The 23,051-nt window shown below is 41.4% G+C and overlaps 1 protein-coding gene across 1 annotated transcript in view; it reads left to right on the forward strand.

The window, feature by feature from the left end:
* LOC311305794 (uncharacterized protein) overlaps positions 1-23,051 on the forward strand; it is a 1,216,100-nt gene that overhangs the window by 1,101,645 nt on the left and 91,404 nt on the right. Inside the window, exons 53-54 of the mRNA XM_084433664.1 lie at positions 4,741-4,914; positions 15,166-15,339. Coding sequence (XP_084289790.1) covers positions 4,741-4,914; positions 15,166-15,339 — 348 coding nt within the window. The remainder of the gene's footprint in view (positions 1-4,740; positions 4,915-15,165; positions 15,340-23,051) is intronic.

The following is a 23,051-nucleotide window of genomic DNA, read 5'->3' on the forward strand; positions in this document are numbered from 1 at the left end:
GCTGGGCCTCCCCCTCCACATTTGTTAGGTTTTACAACCTGGAAGTTCCCGCTTTGCAGGCCAAAGTGTTATCAGTCTAAGTCTCGCGTAAGCCAGCCCACTGTCTGTGCACGGGCTACGCTGCTGATTTAGCTCTACTGGTTGAGCTACACTATGTGGGAAGTGTTAGTTGGACCGGCTGTGCCGCTCCCTGCCCCATATTATGTGCTTGTGTACTGTGGTATCTTGGCCGCCCAGCTCCGCTTCGCGTTCCCTGGGCTCCCCATGGGATTCATTCAGGATGCTGGGCGCGCGCACGGCGTTGACAAGGGTGTTCCCGCAGCGTAAGCTAGCTTACGCAATACGAGAGAACCTCTCGTAAGAGAACGTACTCGGTTACTAACGTAACCTCTGTTCTCTCTAGAGAGGGAACGAGTATTGCGTAACCCGCCGTGCTCTCGCCACGAGCTCATTTCGCTTCATGCGACAGAAACCAGCGAAGCAGCCTCTGTTCCTTGCTTATATACGCTAAGCCACACCCCTAATGACGGGCTGTGACGCATTAAGCGCGCCAAGCGCGCTCATTGGACGTGACGTCACGCGCAAGGCTCAGCCATAGGCTGCTGCAGTTGCCGCAGAGCAGCCAATGGGCACGCGATTCGCTTGCCCTAGGTCTGCAGGCTGCCGCACTGCGTTGACAAGGTTTAAAAAATTAAGGATAATTTTTGGCTTCAGTATCTCGAGAAAGGAGACTTTCCCGCAGCGTAAGCTAGCTTACGCAATACTCGTTCCCTCTCTAGAGAGAACAGAGGTTACGTTAGTAACCGAGTACGTTTTTTTATTTAATATTGGAAGTAGAAAAACAAGAAAACACTTCCTTTTTTGTCTTTTTATTTTTTCAAAAAAACTAAAAACAAGTATTCAGCTTGATTTTTCACTTTTCGTTCTCAGGTAGAAACATTTATAAACAGCTTGAATATTTGATTTCTACACGTAGGCGGGAATAGAGACAGAGCGTATTTAGGCCACGCCCACACCCGGGGGGAAAGCAATCCAGCCGTCTCCATTGACTTTGCATTGCGAGAGGCTGCCTCCTTGTCATTTCTTGCTTCTAACAAAAGACAGAAAAATGCCTAAAAGCTGCTGTGTGACAAGGTGTACAGCAAACAAGCTAAAAAAACAAATGTATGACTTTTGGAAGTGGAAGTTGAATTAACGAAACCTTCTGTCATTTTTACTCTTTAAAGTGTAGGCTACACTTGTAGGTGTTGATAGCCCCATTAAATTATATTGATAAACAATAAACGATAAAAAGTATATAATTATCTAACAAAATACACCATATAAAAATATTGTCAGAACGTCGTCTCTCAGTTGCTGAATGTCGCGCAATAACGTTGCTACAGCCCTGTCACGTCTTACAATTCTACGTTGTTACAATGTTGCGAGCACGTAGACAGCGACGTTGCCATAGCAGAAATGCAACGTGCCAGAGACGTTGCCACAACGTAAATGTGTTTGCTGGGATACGCCCGCTGGAGGAGACCGTAGGCTAATCGGCAACACAGAATAGTTTATCTTACAGAAATATAATATATGAAACTGACATTTGGATATTTGACTCACCAGTGACCAAATGTTTAACTTACTGCAGACGTAGTGTATTTTTAGTGCATTCTGAGTGTCAGGATCCCACAATTTACCCATTCGTTCCAGCCTGTATCCACTTTTATGTCCTCAAACGCTCGTTTTTTGGGGTCGACAGCTTATTTCTGGTTTTTTTAGCTTGTTTGCTGTACACCTTGTCACATAGCAGCTTTTAGGCATTTTTCAGTCTTTTGTTAGAAGCAAGAATTGACAAGGAGGCAGCCTCGCGCAATCCAAAGTCAATGTAGACCGTTTGATTGTTTTCCCCCTTGGCGGGCGTGGTCTTCAGATTATGACGCGTTGCGCTCTGTCTCTATGAAACGCTCCTTTCCTCTGATTTGTCAGCCGAAGATCAAACTGTCCCGTCATCAGTTCTTCCTCAGCTCCGCTCAGCAGAATTTAAAGGAGTCATAACCTAGTATTACATTGGATACCTACTGCTGTATTATAGTCTTTCAGGCCCTTCTAAAAAAGAAAAGTGGAAAAAAAATAAACACAGACCTACTTTTACCCTTATTTCTGAAGGCATTATTGTCTCGCGAGATCAATGCAATGTTTTGGCTGTCGTGGACGCTCTATATGGCTCTGCACGCCAGTTGAAAGGGTTGTTGGGACAGCCTCATTAAAAATGAATTTCATCCACTGGTCCCTGATAGTTTCGTCCGATTTTGGGAGATAAAACACATTTACATGTTTTTTATGGCAATCAACCACAGAGCAAGTCCGGTGTGCACTCGGTTTCTCCATCTTTCTCGACTGAACTGAATATGAGGGGGAGAGGGGAAGGCTTCCTGCTGCGGTGTCCATATATGATATATCCTACTACCTCATGACGTCAAGAGGGAGCTGAAATCAAAATCTCGTATTTGAGTGCGTGTGCACGCGCGCTGGTTTATTTACCCTGAGGTAAACAAACGCTTCACTTTTAAATATCGGCTTCCCGGCCAGTGTATAATCGTTAGTCGATCATAACATACATTGATTCTCGTGGAAAAGTGAAAATTGCAGGTTTTGACTCCTTTAACATTTCAAAGCCGCGATGTACAGAAAATCACACAAAGATATAGAAAAAAATGTATAAAAACATTTTGGATCAATAAAACTAAGAAATAACATAACTCCAGAAAGGCCACACTGCAGACAGGATTTGCATTTCACATGCAAATCAAATTAAATCGGCTAAATTACCTGTGCGAGCAGGCTCTAAGTACAGCACAACATCGATGCACCGAAAAAATAAATAAATAATTTACTAAATTAAATTAGAACAGAATATACCTTTCTAATAAATAAAAATACAAAACGAAATAAATCAGAATCAAGTCACAAGATGAGGAGCAAATGTGTGCAAAATGCCTAAAGTGCAGGGGAACATGTATTCAAAACACAAGCCAAAAATAGTTAGATTAGATAACCCTGACAGATCAATAAATAAATAAAAATAAAGAAATTATTAAAATAACGATAGTAGGCAGAATTTTCAACTTTGTCTTTTTAACTGCAGAAACAACAATAAATGCTAAACTGGAGTGGCAGTCTTTAGCTAAACATGTTCACAGCCTACAAAAATCTAATTACAACCGGCTGAAAAGTTTTGAAATCACTTGTACCCTATACCTGATCGAGAGAACAAACCCAGTCTTTCACTCTGTCTGTGTCCGCTGGAGTCTTTAGTGCACGCGGATAAAATACATTCTAAAACACTTAACGTGAAAAACGTTTAACGGCTTAATCTCCTAAAATAGTTTCATTAAAATATCAGATTGTGTAAAGATCGATAACGCTTCACTATAGGAGGAACGCATTGCGTTCATATTCTGGGTTCATCTGCTTATCTGCACATAGTTTCTTAATAAAGTGTGTACTGTGTACATGCATTAAGCCACGTTAAAGTGCCTTTTAAGCGTTTTAAAAGCTTTTTTCACGTTAAGCATTTTAGAATGTCCCGTGCAAACCAACTTGTTAACGTTGGCCGGCAGAAGTGCGATCATGGTTTTCCTGATGCTAAATCCAGCCTTGGAGAATATCCTTTCTGATGGTGTACATCCACACTTTAGATTTTCTTATCCCAGACATTGTTAAAGATTTAAATCCTTGCCGCCAAGACGCTCCTCTGTCGGTCACGGATTGAAAGTGAAACTTAAATCTGTCACGGGGTGTTTGGATTTATTCACGCACGTTAAAAAATATTTATTAAAAGCTTTATTCTTTGCACATTTTTATATACAGCATTATCATAATAGGCTGAATATTAACGACATAAAAGCTAGTTCTATGTGAAATCAGACATTGAGCGCCCTCATATAGCCAAACTGGCATGATCCTCATTTCATAACACCTCTGCGAAGATTCGACTGTGAGATCGGTAGTCGAATCAGGCTCCTCCAATCGAAGCATCGAATCTTCGACTATTCGGGGTCACCCCTAATATATACAGTATATACTTTTTTTTTTTCATCAATCTCTTTATTAAATTTTGAACATGAAATAAGAACAAACAAAGTTCCCCTTCACATACAAAGAAAAAAAAATACAAAAACATAAACACCAAGAATCAACAAAAATAAACGACAAACAACATAGTAACAATGAAGGGAAAAAACTTTAAAAAAAAACACATTAACTAATAGCTGTGAGTGACAGTCCAAGAACTACTGCCCAGTCATTTGCAGCAAAAAACGTGGGACACTAAGTTTACTCAGGATTGTCTGGGAAGGTCAACTTCCCAACATATTCAAAAAAAGGGGATATATATATATATACATATATACACTTTTTAACCACAAATGCCCGTCTTGTACCATCTCTGAGATGTGCCACGTATTACATCACGTTGGAAAGGTCACGCGTCACGTCACCAAAAAATGTGTTTTGGGGTTTCATGACCCTTTAAAAATGAAATGAAATAAATGTGTAAACATAAATACATCAACAATTTCAATCTTTGTTTTGTTACAGTGTTGGTAGTATATTTAAATGAACAATGTGTAGTCTTTCTCCATGTTACCTTTACCTTGATATCCCTGTTTATTTGTCAGCAAAAGTCTGCTGGATGAAGATGAACACGTTAGTTGATCATCATAGATCTGAGTCATTTTCTCTTTCTGTCTTCAGTCTGTATAGATGCAGTATTACAGAGAAACAGAGTCTCATCCTGACTTCAGCTCTGAAATCAAACCCGTCACACCTGAGAGAGCTGGACCTGAGCTGGAATAAACTAGGAGACTCTGGAGTGAAAAACCTCAGTGATCTACTTATGAACCCACAACTCAAGCTGGAGAAACTACAGTTAGTATCATTATACTGTACAGCAATTACAGTGTGACTGAAGTTTATTTATTTGAAGACAGCAGGGCTGGCTTATGTTTCATTGTTTCATTGTTCATTGTTTATAGCAGTGCACTTTCTGGGTTTCCCCTATTGCTCACAGGGGGTTAAAGTGGGATGTGAGTGTGCCGTACGGACTCTTATTCTGGCTGTACTGAAGACGAAGCGGTTTGACCAATCAGATGAAAGGGGCGTTTCAGCGCCGCCCACATGTGCAAACGAAATATCAAAGCCATAAACCGATTTGTAAACCACAAACGAAAAATTAGAAATTGAGCCGAAATCTCATTTTCCGTTTATTAAACTAAACGAAACACTGAATAAACGATCCGTCTTTTCATTTCTCGTTATTCCATTGCAAACAGGAAATGAAATGATCAGATGATACACGGACCGTGTATCTTTTGGTCATTTGATTTCCTGTTTGGAATAACGAGAAATGAAAATCAGCTCGTTTATTCGTTTTTAGTCTAAAGTTCCATTAAACATGAAAACCCAACAACCCAATGGGAATATACCCTTGTTGTATAAAACATCCAGAGGTGGACAATAACAAAGTACATTTACTTGAGTACTGTACTTAAGTACACTTTTTGAGTAGCTGTACTTTACTTGATTTTACTGTACTTGAAACTGATTTTCGTTTTCAAAGTTGGGTTTGGTCTTCTAAATGCGAATTTTGCCCTTGTTTTGGTGCACACTAGCTTATAGATAACAGTAAGGCTACTGTAACATATTCATACTAAAAGCCAACAAACTTTAAATATGGCACTATTTGAGGGAACAGCCATTTGGGTGTCCGAAACCATTGTGGACGTTATTGAGTGACTTATTCAATCTCACATTCAATCCCACTACTGGAACTGTGTTTTAGAAATAAATTTGATATTGTATTGAGGGTTGGAAGGCAGGCATAGATTCAGAGGCATAAGGTACTGTAGTATTACACACATCAGTGCAGCAATAATAAAACAATGCATTTACATTTACTTTTGATACTACTTTTAAAAACGAGTAGGCTACTTCTGTACTTTTACTTAAGTAAAAATCGGTCTTTACAAATTTTACTTGTAACGGTGTATTATTTGACCAGTAGTATCTGTACTTTCGCTCAAGTAAGGAAGTTGTGTACTTTGTCCAGCTCTGAAAGCATCTGTTCATATTCTGTCATTACACAATTCCAATACGAACAGCACCGGGAGGCGTCTGAAAAAACTCTGCACTGATCAATCCGCATTTTTAAGACAGGTAATTTTACAGTAGGCTCATATTCAAAATGTCCTACTCATATAACGCCAACGACCACACAAATGGGCTTCCTTTGTGAAATATATAGCAGACCACCGTTTAAATGACAGTTTAAAAAAGGTGGTCTGCTATTTTTCTCAAAGGAAGCTCAGTCAGTCAGACAGAGAGATAGATAGATAGATAGATAGATAGATAGATAGATAGATAGATAGATAGATAGATAGATAGATAGATAGATAGATAGATAGATAGATAGATAGATAGATAGATAGGTAAAAACAGAGTTTGTGTTTTTGAATCATACTTTTTTCCGTAGTAGGCTACATCTTAAAATATAGAGCTCTTGACAAATACAAGTTCCAGATGGACAAACATTAAAAGCAAAAACCAGTGTGAATATCAATATCTTAAAATAAACTAGAGAGTGGATACACAGATATGGCCTATTTATGAATGAAATTAATGCATTTATTTGTCATTTAAAGGGGTCATGAACTGGATTGTTTTATTATTTTATAATGTTGCCTGGGGTGCCCTTATAATGTTAGTATGATTTTTACATCAAAAATTGTCATAATTTATAAATAAAAGCCATTTTTCCAAGCCTGATTTCAGCCTCAGATTTGAACGCTCTGTTTTAAGGGGCGTGTCTGCTGTGAGACTGCAGTGCAAACGCCCACTGCTGTGATTGGCTGACATGCTTGCATATGAAATAGCTAGTATTACATGAACTCTCTCGAAAACTGTTACTACGTTTTTACTATTACAGCTATCGAGATTAACAAATCGTGAAAAGTATCGTTTAAAGCATTATATTTAAATCTATTCCATCACATGAAAGGTTGCAGCATGATGAGCACTGAGCAGATGACAGACAGTCTGTTGATCGCGTGAATAAAGATCTTATCATTGCAACGCAATTTTTGCACTCTCACAAATGCTTACACCAAATCACAATGCATACACGATGTGAATACACAGTAAGAGCTTCGTTGTGTAGTGTAACAGTGTCATTATTTCATCACGAGTTTGGTAAGTGTCCAGATAAGCTCTCGTGGCTCTCGCTGTGCTGTTTGATTGACAGCTTGGGTGATTGGAAAGGGATCGTTCTTTGATCGCTTTCTGTGTATAATTTAATAACAGTTTAAAAAAGATTATTTTCATAATACTACGAGAAATTATGTGAAGTTGATCGTTTAGTCACTGATGCATAAACAGTATTGAACAATTTTAAGACAAATATCTGAACTTGAATAATTACACAGAAATCACTGATCGCAGATCAGGCATTAGAATACACATGGTTACTTACATGTTGCTGGCAGATCCGTGTCGGGAAATTGTGATTGACTGATTTAATAAAGTTTAACCATGCTGGAATCCAAAGGAAGCTTATGCAGACTGTCTTCTTCCACAAACAGGCACTGCACAATATTTAGTAAACAGCATGTTTAATTGCTTGGAAGTAGCTCGATCCGGTTTAGCAATTATCATGTCCTATGTTATTTAGCATGTTTGGGCGAATCGGTGGGCGGGGCTAAACAGGCCGTGTTGAAGTAGGCATTGATCTTCTTCTGTGGAGGCGGTGTTTTATCCTCTTTGACGTCATAGTTCCCCACTTTGAAAAACGAGTCGTTTGCTGAGTCTGATGTCTATTAAAGGGACACTTCACCCATGGGAACATTGATCTTTATTGAAAGTGGGTCATATATGTAGTCGAAATGTAAAATTAATTTAGAATTTGGTGCCTTCTTGGCCGAGGAAAGAAAGAAAGTAACTTCAGGACGCATTTGTATGAAAGACACCAACTCCCACAATGCACCACATTGCACAGCTGCGCAAGCCACTCCCACTAATCCAGAAAGCGCATATCTGCCTAAGAGAAATAACTCTTCCGTCTACAAGGCTAGCTACCACCAGAGCTTGAAATTAATTTCACACAAAATGTCTAGTTAGTTGGCGAACTCATTAGTGAATTACTCTTCATTTGTATTTCTTTCGAAGTGGTGAATTATTGCATTGTAACGTTACCTGGATGTTCAGTCAGATGCGGTGCGAAACTAGGATAGTTCACAACACAAACGTCCGTGTCCTCGTCTGATTCACAACACAAACGTCCGTGTCCTCGTCTGATTCAGAGATTTCATCCAGGAGAAGTTGTCATTGTTGAAATTCTTTGCCACAGTCGGACTCTGTCTCTGTGTTCGTAGCGGTTCGTAGTTGCATAGTGAGATCACCGGCGCCACCAGTCCGCCCTAACCCGAGCCAGTCCGGGCTCCTCGTCCGCGGCAGGCAGGTCTTCTGCCTCGGCTGCTCTTCGCTATAATGCGGCTTGTAAAGGTAGCCACAAACACCTGATTCAAGCATCAGACTTCTGAAATCCTCTTCCTCTATATCATATTGAGCACTCTCCTCCGCTATTGTCATAACTTTACATCTGTCTCCACAGCGCCTGTTAGCTTAGCTTCCAAACAAGATGGAGGATATTGCTTTTAGTTTTCAGAAAGTCAAGTCCCACCCACTGATCTGTAATAGGCCTGTAGCGTGAGCGGTTCCCGCCCCCTGGGAAAGATGAGGAACGAGTGTCTGTAGTCTCTACACTTTTCAATGAAATGTGACTTCCTGCTTATTATGACGCAAAATGATGATTTTTACGTCATAATAAGCAGGAAGTAAAACACTTAAATCCTTATTTCTCCCATCTCAGGGAAAAATGGATGAAAAATCCACATTTATTATAATATATGACTGGGTTTCTAACAATACAAAGCTTAATGCAAATGGGTGAAGTGTCCCTTTAAAGCTTTTATTGGACTAACAAGGTAGTTTTCAGTTCTGAAACTTACAGGATATTATTATAGTATGATGATCTCTTGTCAAAAGCTCAAGGAAATTTTGATTTCTCAGTTCATCACCCCTTTAAACTGATGCAAACAGGGAAAGAGAGTAAAAGACTTATTATCCTGTCGCCCCCTCTAGTGGACAGCATTGAGTATTACGGCCTTCATTGCTCTGATAACGCAAGTCAATAGATTTTTTGGGAAAGTAAGTCAGACCAGTTAGAAAAGATATAAGCGAGTCAGACCAGTCTGAAGGTCTGAGCTGAGTTTGGTGAAGCATTAAAGTTCTAGGCAGAGTCAATTTCTCATAATAATATGTAACGATACTGACAGTCCATCCGGCCAGATGTTCTGAATTGGCGACTCCTGATTTGCAAAATACAGCTCGTTTCCCCATTTAAGTAAACAAAGAGCATTCGGTTTACGATCCCCTTGGGGCATGTTGACCAGCGGGGGCGCCGCTCGGGCTAGGGCCTCCCTGGCACATGACACATTTATAACAAGCCGAGCGTTGAGCAAAAGGCAACCTTCACCTCAAAGAAAGAGACTCTTTGAATTTCCCGGGGCTGCGCTCGCCCGAAAGACACAGCACACGCACGCCGCGCTCGGACGACTCACGCTGCTTTTAAAGACACACGCAGGACCCTGCCTTCCTTCCTCATACAAAGAGAACCATATGCAAGTATCGATTATTGAATTGAACTTCTAAATGTGATTTCTTTGTTGTCTCTTAAGGGTCACTGTCTGTGATTTTTGCCATAGCCGAGATCGCAGATTTTTGCTTTCACTTCCGATCTCATCTCTTATCCCTCTCTCTCTCTCTCTCTCTCTCTCTCTCATCCTTTTCTGTCATTCATATCTTTCTCTAATTCTGATCATTTTATTCTCTCTCTCACTGTTATTCGTTGTCTTGTATTGTTTAACTGTATTTTATGTACATAGACATATAATCCGTGTGTAACGTGTAGTTTGATATATTCCTTAGTTCGATGTATTAGTCCAATTATTAAATTCCATATGTCCTTGACTGACTCTGTTTTAATTGCCCATGTTACGAAGTCACTGAAATGTCGATCTTAGCTATATGCTTTATCTTGATACGATTTAAGTAACCTAATCTTACAAACCCAGAGAGTTGTTTTCTTTCAAGGCCTGTGAGGGATACTCTTTCTTGTGTTTGTAAGAAGGATTTTCCTTGAGAGTTAAGTTAATCTTACGGTTAATGCTTTCTTAAGCCAACATAATAAAGAAAACTCTTTTATTTTATAAAAAAAAAAAAAATTTTATTTAAAATTTTATAATAAAACTATAACATTTTAAAGGCATGCCGTGCTCTTCAACCTACATGATTTAATTAATCCCAAACCTGGTAATTTTGTCAGTATTAATGTACGTTCACTGATTCTAGCTTCTCTCTTTTCTGTCTCTTTCTTTTAATGTGAACTGAGTAGGCTACACATGCTTACATTCATAAATATAAACTTTATTTCTATTCAATTTTCAAAATTATTTATAGCATACATATGTCACACACGCCTACCTGCCTTTTGATGTAAATAAAAGATGAGAGAGGTTTTTTATTTCCACTCCCCTTTTATCCAAAGAGACGGAACTTTTGCACTGTATTTATCAATGGGAAATACATCATGCTAAAATAATCTGTCATATGTGGCTCACATTAATGGGGTCGCTTGCAAGTCACAGCAGCACGAATTACGTGACCAGCAACATATTTCTGCTTCCAGTATTGTGCGTAGTTAACAGTGAGTGGTGGTTTCAGACATTATTTTATTAAACTGCATTTGTCAGTGCCACACTCGTACTGACTCTTATTCTGCCTGACAGAAAGAAAAGCTCGTACTGAAGGCGGAGCGGTTTGACCAATCAGATGAAAGGGGCGTTTCAGCGCCGCCCACATGTGCAAATGAAATATCAAACTCATAAACCGATTTGTAAACCACAAACGAAAAATGAAAAAATGAGCCAAAATCAAATTTTTCGTTTTTTAAACTAAACTAAAAACGAATAAACGAGATGATTTTCATTTGTCGTTATTCCATTCCAAACAGGAAATGAAATGATCAGATGATACACGGACCCGGTCAATCAGGGTATCTTCCGTCCATTTCATTTCCTATTTGAAATGAAATAAGCAGAAACGAGAAACGGCGCCTTTATTCGTTTTTTCGTTTTTTCCAAAAAACGAAAAAACGAGATTTCGGCTTGATTTTTCGTTTTTTAGTTAACAGGCAAAAAACGAATAAATGACTTCAAAATTCGTTTTGCACATGTGGACGGTAATGAGGCGCCCCTGTCAGCCGATTGGTCAAGAAAATCTGAGCATGTGACGTCATCAGTAGTTCCCCAGGTTTATTCAACAAATGATGTTTTATAAACAAAGTTCGAGAGGAGCACGTTCAAATAATCAATCAACCAATCTATCAATCATCTCATCAAACAATTACCATGTCTACCCTATCAGCATGAGAGGAAGCATATATATATATTCACTCTGTCAACTCACCTAACTTCCTTGACAGTTTCAGCATCCCTCCACCACCCCGACTCCTCACCCTTGGCTTGTTCTTTCACAGCCAGGAATACGGGGGGAGTACTCTGGGTTCGGGCCGAATACCGAGCCCGGAGCCCTCTCCTCGGACAGCACGCCAAATACGCATTTATTCTATCTGACTTATTTGTAAGTGTGAACTAGTGAAAATAATAGTCCTATGGCTCTGCGTACCGCATATTAAACTGTTCAGGGCAGGTCCTGGGCTTACTTATGTGCAACTTAACGCGTTTCAGAGAAATATTTATATATCAGAAATATTAAATATTAATCTGCACCCAGACGGTTTTATTAGCTGTGCTGAGTTAAATCTGTGTGGTGAAGCACAATGTTCAGTCAAGCATATACGCAGCAGTCATAACTCTTCTTTTAGACAATACGCTCAGTTTTGGACAAGGGGTGGTTATTGCAAATACTGTAATGCAAACTGCTGATGGTGGTGGGTACCGCGATGATGGTAAATAAAAGTGTACTGTAACTGTAGCTAATCATAGCCTGTTCTTTGGCAGTTGGGTCTGTTCGAGGTCGGATCACGTTCTCACCACAAAAACGAACCGCTCCAGAGTTCGTTTGAAAGCGTACCGCTTTTGGTGCGCACCCGAGTGCGATTGCTGCATTCACACCTGCCCAAGCGAACCGCACCAAGGGGGAAAACGAACTCTAGTGCGATTCAACAGAACTAAATGAGGCAGGTGTGAAAGAAGTAAGAACCCTTAGATTTTCTAGTTGTTGGAAATACTGTTAACCCTATGGTTTTTTCTTGATATTTTGTGACTTTTTCTCATTTATCATGACGAACATGCAAAGTTTCAACATGCTGATGTGTTTTGACATAGCCTATACAAACAAAATTACTATAGTAGCCTAGGCTACGTTCTTGATGTTCACGGGCCAATTTGACCCAAACATTTTAACACTCTAATGCAACTGTAGGCTACTGACCCAAAATAATAAAATTGCTTGGATAGATATATTATATATATATATATAATTTTAAATTTTTTACAACCTTATGAAGCTAAAATGATCTTTTCCACACTTATTTTAATACAGAAAAATATTTTGTCAGCCATAGATGGTAAAATGAGCCATAATTTATTTTTTCAATCTACCTGAAATAATATTAAACCTTTGTTTGTTGGTATTTTGTGACTTTTTTTCATTTATCATCATGATCATGCATGCAAAGTTTCAACATGCTGATGTGTGTTGACATATACAAACAAAATTACTATTACATTTGTGATGTTCCCGCCCGGGTCAATTTGTCCCTCAGCTATTCAAATGCAACTGTACGGACACATGTGTTTGTATGACAGGGCACTTCAACTCCAGTTCTAAAGTGCAAGTGTCTAAAAGTGATCTAACCCTATCCAAACACACTTGAAAAAGCTAAATCACGTTGTTCAGAATTAATTGCAAATTACAGATGAAAATCTTTGTCAGACAAATAAGCTCTCATTTCTATATTCAAGATATCTGAAATACCTAGCTTTTGACCTTTTATGATTTTCAAAGGCAGCTTTACAGAGCCAATAAATGAATAAAAAACATTTATTTGATGTATGTTTTTGTTATGTTTTGTTTCTCACTCCCATGTGAGTGAATAATGAGCTTTCCCACAATTTTGCTTAGTGTGGCACAAGACTTTGACATAGACAGCAGGAAAAATGAGCTCCCAAAAATTGACATTTAAATAAGTAATTTCACAGGTTTTTGATGATACTGATACAGATGAAGATGTTTCCGAGTTAGAGGATGCTTCAGAGATTGAAGAAAATGAATGAAACTAGGGAAACTAGGGAACTATGTCTAGGAAACTAAAGGGAAAGTTAACTTAGGAAAAGTAAACATTATTTTCATACAGCTACATTGAATTGTTCAGTTATGATGTTATAAGCATAAAATGTATAAGAAAAAATGAAAACGTAAAAAAAAAGTCAGTAGGCCTACACTGTTTATAAAAAGAAAACGGTTTTAAAAAATGGTTAAAAAAAACAATTTGACCAAATTTGTCAATTGGACCCGCTCCAAATCGAACAGTGCACGAGTACGTTTTTTAAACAGAAACGGTGATGCGTTGAACAGTTCTGATGATGCAAGAGTTGCAACTATGGCAGCTGAGAAGGCCGTTCTTTGTGAAGAATTTTCGGAGCCTGATGAAGTCGGTATAAATATGTGTTTAATACTACAAAATATGCCCGATGTTACAGTTACTGCGCTTGCCGCCCAGAACAAAAGAGAACATCCCAATCGAGTGAAGGCATTGCTGAAACTGAAATGGAAGCACACATCTTACCTAATTTAGACTAAAACACATCTATTTAGCCTCACATACTCACTTTATTTGTAGGTCATACTGTTTTAATTCCCTGTATTTTCTTTCTCATTTTTAGGAAAAGCACTTAATTACCATTGTTTATTTCTATACCAATACACTTGCAATGACGTTGCGCACCGTTTTGAACTTGAACATGCCCCTGTTCTTCCTCAGCTATGCTCAGCAGAATAAAAGTCCTCCGCTGCTGCAGTTGTACGGATTCTGAACGCGTTTATTGCAACTACTACATTTCATCTTTTTCTCATCAAACACCCAGACTAATGGCTCGACACGACCCGCACCGGGGAAGAGCCTCGACAGGGCTTTCTTATGAGGCTTTCAGTTCTCAAGTGCCAGGGGGTCCGTGAAATAATTTACTATAACCTACTGTATTTTCCGGACTGTAAACTAAAGTCACGTTTTTATCATGAAACACGTTGTGATTTATTCCAGAGTGACCTAGGCCTTTACAATGCATTTAACTTAGTTCACATAATCTAAATGTTGACTTTCAAAAGTAGGCGCGCCAAGAAGACTATTCGCTGTATTTTGGTTTATATATATATACAGTATATACTTTTTTTTTTCATCAATCTCTTTATTAAATTTTGAACATGAAATAAGAACAAACAAAGTTCCCCTTCACATACAAAAAAACAAAACAAAAAAAACATAAGAACCAAGAATCAACAAAAACAAACGACAAACAACATAGTAACAATGAAGAAAAACAACAACCATTAACTAATAGCTGTGAGTGACGGTCCAAGAACTACTGCCCAGTCATTTGCAGCAAAAAACGTGGGACACTAAGTTTACTCAGGATTGTCTGGGAAGGTCAACTTCCCAACATATAAAAAAAAGGGGGTATATATATATATATATATATACTTTTTAACCACAAATGCCCGTCTTGTACCATCTCTGAGATGTGCCACGTATTACATCATCACGTTGGAAAGGTCACGCGTCACATCATCAAAAAATGTGTTTTGGGGTTTCATGACCCTTTAAATATGAAATGAAATGAATGCGTAAACATGAATACATCAACAATTTCAACCTTTATATTTTTACAATGTTGGTAGTATATTTAAATGAACAATGTGTAGTCTTTCTCCATATTACCTTAACCTTGATATCCCTGTTTATTTGTCAGCAAAAGTCTGCTGGATGAAGATGAACACGTTAGTTGATCATCATAGATCTGAGTCATTTTCTCTTTCTGTCTTCAGTCTGAATAGATGCAGTATTACAGAGGTACAGAGTCTCATCCTGACTTCAGCTCTGAAATCAAACCCGTCACACCTGAGAGAGCTGGACCTGAGCGAGAATAAACTAGGAGACTCTGGAGTGAAGCACTTATGTGCCGTACTGAAGGATTCACACTGTAAACTGGAGAGATTGAGGTCAGTCACATTCACATACAAGAATCAAAATGCTTAAAATCACTTCAACAGTTTAAACTAAAACACTTTAACACTGTATTTGTGCAAACTTAGTATTTTGTGATCTGGTGAAATAAAGATGAAGATCTCTCTTCCTCTCTCTGTTTTATTTACTTATGAAGATGATGTGACTTTACAGAATAAAGAGTTTTCTTTTCTTCTGTCTTATTTTCTTCTCTCTCTCTGCTAATGTAGTTTAAGAGGCTGTGATATGACAGATGAAGGTTGTTCTGATGTGACTTCAGCTCTGAAATCAAACCCGTCACACCTGAGAGAGCTGGACCTGAGAGGGAATAAACTAGGAGACTCTGGAGTGAAAAACCTCAGTGATCTACTGATGAACCCACAATCCAAGCTGGAGAAACTAGAGTTAGTATCATTATACTATACAGCAATTACAGTGTGACTGAAGTTTATTTATTTGAAGACAGCAGGGCTTATGTTTAAGTGTTTATAGCAGTGCACTTTCTGGGTTTCCCCTATTGCTCACAGGGGGTTAAAGTGGGATGTGAGTGTGCCGTACGGACTCTTAATGCTGGCTGTACTGAAGACGAAGCGGTTTGACCAATCAGATGAAAGGGGCATTTCAGCGCCGCCCACATGTGCAAACGAAATATCAAAGCCATAAACCGATTTGTAAACCACAAACGAAAAATTTGAAATCGAGGCGAAATCTAATTTTCCGTTTATTAAACTAAACGAAACACCGAATAAACGATCCGTCTTTTCATTTCTCGTTATTACATTCCAAAGAGGAAATGAAATGATCAGATGATAGACGGATTCGTGTGTTCATTCGTTTTTTGATTTTCGATTTTCATTTTTTCCAAAACAGCGAAAAACAAGAATTCAACTTGATTTTTCGTTTTTCGTTCTGAGGTAGAAAAATGTATAAACAGCTGGAATATTCGAATTTTACACGTGGGCGGGAATGAAACGCCCATTTCCTTTGATTTGTCAGCCAAAGATCAAACTGTCCCGTCATCAGTTCTTCCTCAGCTCCGCTCAGCAGAATAAGAGTCCTCGCGTTGTGATTCTTAACGCGTTTATTGCAACTACATTTCATCTTTTTTTTCATCAAATAACCAGACTAACATGGCTCGACACAACCCGTACTGGGAAAACACTAGACAGGGCTTTCTTCTGTGTAGACCAGGAGTTCTCAAGTGCCAGGGGTTTGCTATTTTCCTATTTCCGAACTGTAAAGTCACGTTTATTATTATTATTTTATTTTTTTATCATGAACCACGCTGTGTTTTATTCTTAAGTGACTATATAATGCATTTTACTTCAAATAATCTGATTGTGGACTTTGAAAAGTAGGTGCGTCATAAGGCTATTCACTCTGTTTTGGTTCATTTTTGGTGTGTGCCAGAAAGATGTTCAAGGAGACTGAGACACGCTAAAGCAGCGCATCATGTTGTTTTCTTTATTTTCCAAAGGCATGACATTTTGTAGTCATTTTGAATGTACACAAATAAAAATATAAATGTTACTGTTTCGAATGACAGAGTATTAAACGACCAAGGGTAACATTTGTTATGGATCTGTAAAGGAGGACTCAAATGCAGGATGACAATTAACAGTTTTATTGACAAACAGATGACATGACGAGGTAGGAGAAGGTAGCAATCCAAACAATAGGTAGAGATGAGACAATGACAACAGCTGAGCAGCAGATGTAAAGAGGTGTCCGTAGGCTGGAGTGTAGATTTGGCAGATCAGAGTGAGACCAGAGGTAACCAGCTAAAGCCAGACAGGAACTTCTTACAGCTTGGCGCTTGGGTATGTCAGGCTGGAGTGTAGATATGGCAGATCAGAGTGAGACCAGAGGTAACCAGCTAAAGCCAGACAGGAACTTCTTACAGCTTGGCACTCGGGTATCTCAGGCTCAGAACAGGGCTGCTTGCTGGACAGGACTTGAACCGGACTTGGACAGGAACAGGGAACAAGACAGAGCCAATGGCAGTAACCAGAGCACTAACAAACTTCTACAACAAAACACTAACAATCTAAGAGGAACGATACTGAGACACAGTAGTATTCTGTGGTACAACATTTAACGAACTGGCAAATACAAGAGGGAAAGAGCAAACATATAAAGGGAGCTAAGAACATGAGGAACAGGTGAGCACACTCAGACAAACAAGGACTTAACGAGGAGACAGGTGCAAACACTCAAACAATGACTCAACTAAACAAGGGGGCGTGGTAACGGGAAACAAGGAGGAAGAGACAGAGGAGCACATGGCAAACATGGAACTCCCAAACTGACCAGGGAACACAGAGGGAGGGATGGGGCGGTTGGGAACAGAACCGGGAAAAAAGTTCAAGGCTGACAAAGGTGCCGGCTTAGGGGAACCATAATCAGGAAACACAGAGGGTGGAATGGGGGAAATGGGAACTTGATTAGAGGCACTCTGGGGACCAGGAACTGACCTAGCTGGTCTGGGCTTCCAAGGGGGCTTGACAGATCTGGGGGCAAAGACAGGGCTGGTAGGATTGGGGAAGGTCTTAGAAACAGATAAGGGGACTGACTCGGGGACACACTCCTGGGCTGTGCAAACATGCACAGGGACTGACTCGGGGACGCCCTCCTGGTCTGTGCAGACGTGCACGGGGACACCCTCCTGGGCTGTGCAGACATGCACGTGGACTGACTCGGGGACACCCTCCTGGGCTGTGCAGACGTGCACGGGAACACCCTCCTGGGTTGTGCAGACATGCACAGGGACTGACTCGGGGACGCCCTCCTGGGCTGTGCAGACGTGCACGGGGACTGACTCGGGAACGCCCTCCTGGGTTGTGCAGACGTGCACGGGGACTGACTCAGGGACGCCCTCCTGGGTTGTGCAGACATGCACAGGGACTGACTCGGGGACGCCCTCCTGGGCTGTGCAGACGTGCACGGGGACTGACTCGGGAACGCCCTCCTGGGCTGTGCAGACGTGCACGGGGACACCCTCCTGGGCTGTGCAGATGTGCACGGGGACTGACTCTGGGATGCCCTCCTGAGCTGTGCAGACGTGCACGGGGACACCCTCCTGGGCTGTGCAGACGTGCACGGGGACGCCCTCCTGGGCTGTGCAGACTGAAGCAGAAGACTTGGAAACAGTGCTTTCTCTAGCCTCAGCGGGCTCTGGGACAGCACCTCCTGTAGCATCAGTGGGCTCTGGGACAGCACCTTCTGTAACATCAGTGGGCTTTGGGACAGCCCTTTCATTAGCATCAGCAGGCGCTGGGACAGCCCTTTCAGTAGCATCAGCAGGCGCTGGGACAGCCCTTTCAGTAGCATCTGCGGGCTCTGGGACAGCGCTTTCAGTAGCATCTGCGGGCTCTGGGACAGCGCTTTCAGTAGCATCTGCGGGCTTTGGGACAGCCCTTTCAGTAGCATCAGCAGGCGCTGGGACAGCCCTTTCAGTAGCATCAGCAGGCTCTGGGACAGCGCTTTCAGTAGCATCTGCGGGCTCTGGGACAGCGCTTTCAGTAGCATCTGCGGGCTCTGAGACAGCGCTTTCAGTAGCATCTGCGGGCTCTGGGACAGCGCTTTCAGTAGCATCTGCGGGCTCTGGGACAGCGCTTTCAGTAGCATCAGCGGACTCTGGGACAGCGCTTTCAGATGCATCAGCGGACTCTGGGACAGCGCTCTCAGTTGCATCAGCGGGCTCTGGGACAGCGCTTTCAGATGCATCAGCGGGCTCAGGAAACGCCCTCTCTGAAGCAGCAGCGGGCTCGGGAAACGCCCTCTCTGTAGCGGCAGCGGGCTCGGGAAACGCCCTCTCTGTAGCGGCAGCGGGCACGGGTAGCGCCCTCTCTGTAGCGGCAGCGGGCTCGGGAAACGCCCTCTCCGTAGCGGCAGCGGGCTCGGGAAACGCCCTCTCTGTAGCGGCAGCGGGCTTGGGAAACACCCTCTCTGTAGCAGCAGCGGGCTTGGGAAACGCCCTCTCTGTAGCGGCAGCGGGCTCGGGAAACGCCCTCTCTGTAGCAGCAGCGGTGGGCTCAGCTAACGCCCTATCAACAGCAGACTTGGGACTAGTGGACAAGACAGGATTAACAGGCATTTCCAGGATCTTGACAAGACTAGTTAGAAGTTCAGATAAAGCCTCTGCAGCAATGACAACAGGCATCTTGGGACTGGGATCAGTAAACATAACAGGACTGATAGAGGTTGTCTCGGCGGGAATAACATCGCTAATCAACGGCATGGAAATAGAACTCACTTGGCTTGACACCTCAGAAACCACTGGAACTGGGGCTTGGGAATGGAGAAATGTAGACTGTTCAACACGTGTCTTTCTCTTCTTCCTCTTACGACGAGCTGATACTGCTTGCTGGGCTGTTTCTGTAGTATCTGTAGCCAACTCGGCCAACCCAGGCGGAGAAGCAGTAACCCTCGTAGAATCAGCACTGACTGAAACAGATTGAGCAGGCTCTGAAGAGACAGGATAGTTCTCGTTAGTAACAGGGAAAACAGAGGTTAAGTCGACAGACTCAGAGATGACTGGAACAGGCGTAATTGACTGAGGGAAGACAGCGGTTGACTTGACAGTGTCACGAAGAACAGATAGAGACTCAGATCTTGAAGTGACCGGGAGTGACATGATTCTCTGAGAGATGGCTACGGTGGATCTGACAGTGTCTTGAATAACAGTTAGTGACTCAGATCTAGAATTGACTGGCGTTATTGTCTGAGAGGTGATAGCGGTAGATTTGACTGTGTCTTGAATAACAGATGGTACCTCAAATCTTGAAGTGACTGGAACTGGCATATCTGTCTGAGAGACGACAGCGGTTGATTTGGCTGTAGCTTGAATAACAGATAGTGAGTCAGATCTTGAAGTAATTGGCATAGTTGACTGAGAGATGACAGCAGTTGACTTAGCTGTGTCTTGAATAACATAGTGAATCAGATCTTGAAGTAATTGGGACTACCTGGATGTCTGAGAAGTGGTGGGGGTAGGTTTGACTGGCTCTGAGGTAGATGTGGTGGACTGGACTGCCCTATGCCGTCTGGATCTCAGTCTCCTCGTAGAAGCCAGAGGAGGATCATAAATGTGACGAGACAGGCGGGGAAAGTTGAAGGCAGATGCAGGTGGGCTTGGCGGCATTCCCCACTTACTGCGATTACCAAGGTAACTAACAAAACCCCAGAAATCCAGAATACGGAGAGAATCCATCTCCCATGCAGGCAAGGGGTCATCCAGGCAGGAGTTAAAGATATCCTTGAGAGCTGCATCATTATAATCTAGCCCCCTAGACCAGGTCCAAAACATCTGGGCAAAACCCCCAACTCCTAAGCCATCCTGGCGAAGAGCAGTGAGACTACGATGACGGCCCATTCTCTCTTGCATGTTGGCGGGTGGCAGGACCTTGATGCTCATCCTGCTGAGTCCTGTATTGGCCAGTTCGTTCTGTTATGGATCTGTAAAGGAGGACTCAAATGCAGGATGACAATTAACAGTTTTATTGACAAACAGATGACACGACGAGGTAGGAGAAGGTAGCAATCCAAACAATAGGTAGAGATGAGACAATGACAACAGCTGAGCAGCAGATGTAAAGAGGTGTCCGTAGGCTGGAGTGTAGATTTGGCAGATCAGAGTGAGACCAGAGGTAACCAGCTAAAGCCAGACAGGAACTTCTTACAGCTTGGCGCTTGGGTATGTCAGGCTGGAGTGTAGATATGGCAGATCAGAGTGAGACCAGAGGTAACCAACTAAAGCCAGACAGGAACTTCTTACAGCTTGGCACTCGGGTATCTCAGGCTCAGAACAGGGCTGCTTGCTGGACAGGACTTGGACCGGACTTGGACAGGAACAGGGAACAAGACAGAGCCAATGGCAGTAACCAGAGCACTAACAAACTTCTACAACAAAACACTAACAATCTAAGAGGAACGATACTGAGACACAGTAGTATTCTGTGGTACAACATTTAACGAACTGGCAAATACAAGAGGGAAAGAGCAAACATATAAAGGGAGCTAAGAACATGAGGAACAGGTGAGCACACTCAGACAAACAAGGACTTAAAGGGATAGTTCACTTTGAAATTAATTTTTGATATGTTTTAGCTTACCTCAAGGGCATCCAAGATGTAGGTGTCTTTGTTTCCGCAGTAGTTTCAATTTTGATATTTTTAGGTCAAACCGTTCTTGTCTGTCAGTCATATAATGCAGGTATATGGTCACTGTCTCAAAACACAAGCACAGAGTCCAAATTAAAACAATTAATTTGGGAATTGTTTCATTTGGATGTGGGGAATTGTTTTAATTTGGACTCTGTGCTTGTGTTTTGAGACAGTGACCATAGACCTGCATTATATGACTGACAGACAAGAACGGTTTGACCTAAAAATATCAAAATTGAAACTACTGCGGAAACAAAGACACCTACATCTTGGATGCCCTTGAGGTAAGCTAAAACATATCAAAAATTTATTTCAAAGTGAACTATCCCTTTAACGAGGAGACAGGTGCAAACACTCAAACAATGACTCAACTAAACAAGGAGGCGTGGTAACGGGAAACAAGGAGGAAGAGACAGAGGAGCACATGGCAAACACAAACAAAGACACAGCCATGTGTTTAAGCACAACACAAACATAGAGACATGAAACAAAGACAACACAGACAAAGCTGACAGGGCAGAACCCTGACAACATTGACATGAAAGAACCTTAAAGATTAAATGAAATGAATGTGTAAACTAACATAAATAGATCAACGCTTTCAACCTTTGTATTGTTACTGTGTTGGTAGTATATTTAAATGAACAATGTGTAGTCTTTCTCCATGTTACCTTTACCTTGATATCCCTGTTTATTTGTCAGCAAAAGTCTGCTGGATGAAGATGAACACGTTAGTTGATCATCATAGATCTGAGTCATTTTCTCTTTCTGTCTTCAGTCTGTATAGATGCAGTATTATAGAGGTACAGAGTCTCATCCTGACTTCAGCTCTGAAATCAAACCCGTCACACCTGAGAGAGCTGGACCTGAGCTGGAATACACTAGGAGACTCAGGAGTGAAAAACCTCAGTGATCTACTGATAAACCCACAACTCAAGCTGGAGAAACTACAGTTAGTATCATTATACTGTACAGCAATTACAGTGTGACTGAAGTTTATTTATTTGAAGACAGCAGGGCTTATGTTTCATTGTTTATAGCAGTGCACTTTCTGGGTTTCCCCTATTGCTCACAGGGGGTTAAAGTGGGATGTGAGTGTGCCGTACGGACTCTTATTCTGGCTGTACTGAAGACGAAGCGGTTTGACCAATCAGATGAAAGGGGCGTTTCAGCGCCGCCCACATGTGCAAACGAAATATCAAAGCCATAAACCGATTTTAAACAACAAACGAAAAATTAGAAATCGAGCCGAAATCTAATTTTCCGTTTATTAAACTAAACGAAACACCGAATAAACGATCCGTCTTTTCATTTCTCGTTATTCCATTCCAAACAGGAAATGAAATGATCAGGGGTGCGTTCTCCGAAACTACCTTAACGCTACGTCGTTCTTAAGTTGTACCTTAAGAAGTACCTTATCGTTAATACGTGGTTTCCGAAACCTTCTTAGTTAAGCATACCTTCTGTAAGTCATACGTTCGTAAGGTTGGTCTGGAGCGCTCTTAGCTACCTTATCGCTGCTGACGGTTCATACCGCTAGTGGC

Source organism: Rutilus rutilus (genome assembly GCF_951802725.1).
Source record: "Rutilus rutilus genome assembly, chromosome: 1".
Lineage (NCBI taxonomy): Eukaryota > Metazoa > Chordata > Actinopteri > Cypriniformes > Leuciscidae > Rutilus > Rutilus rutilus.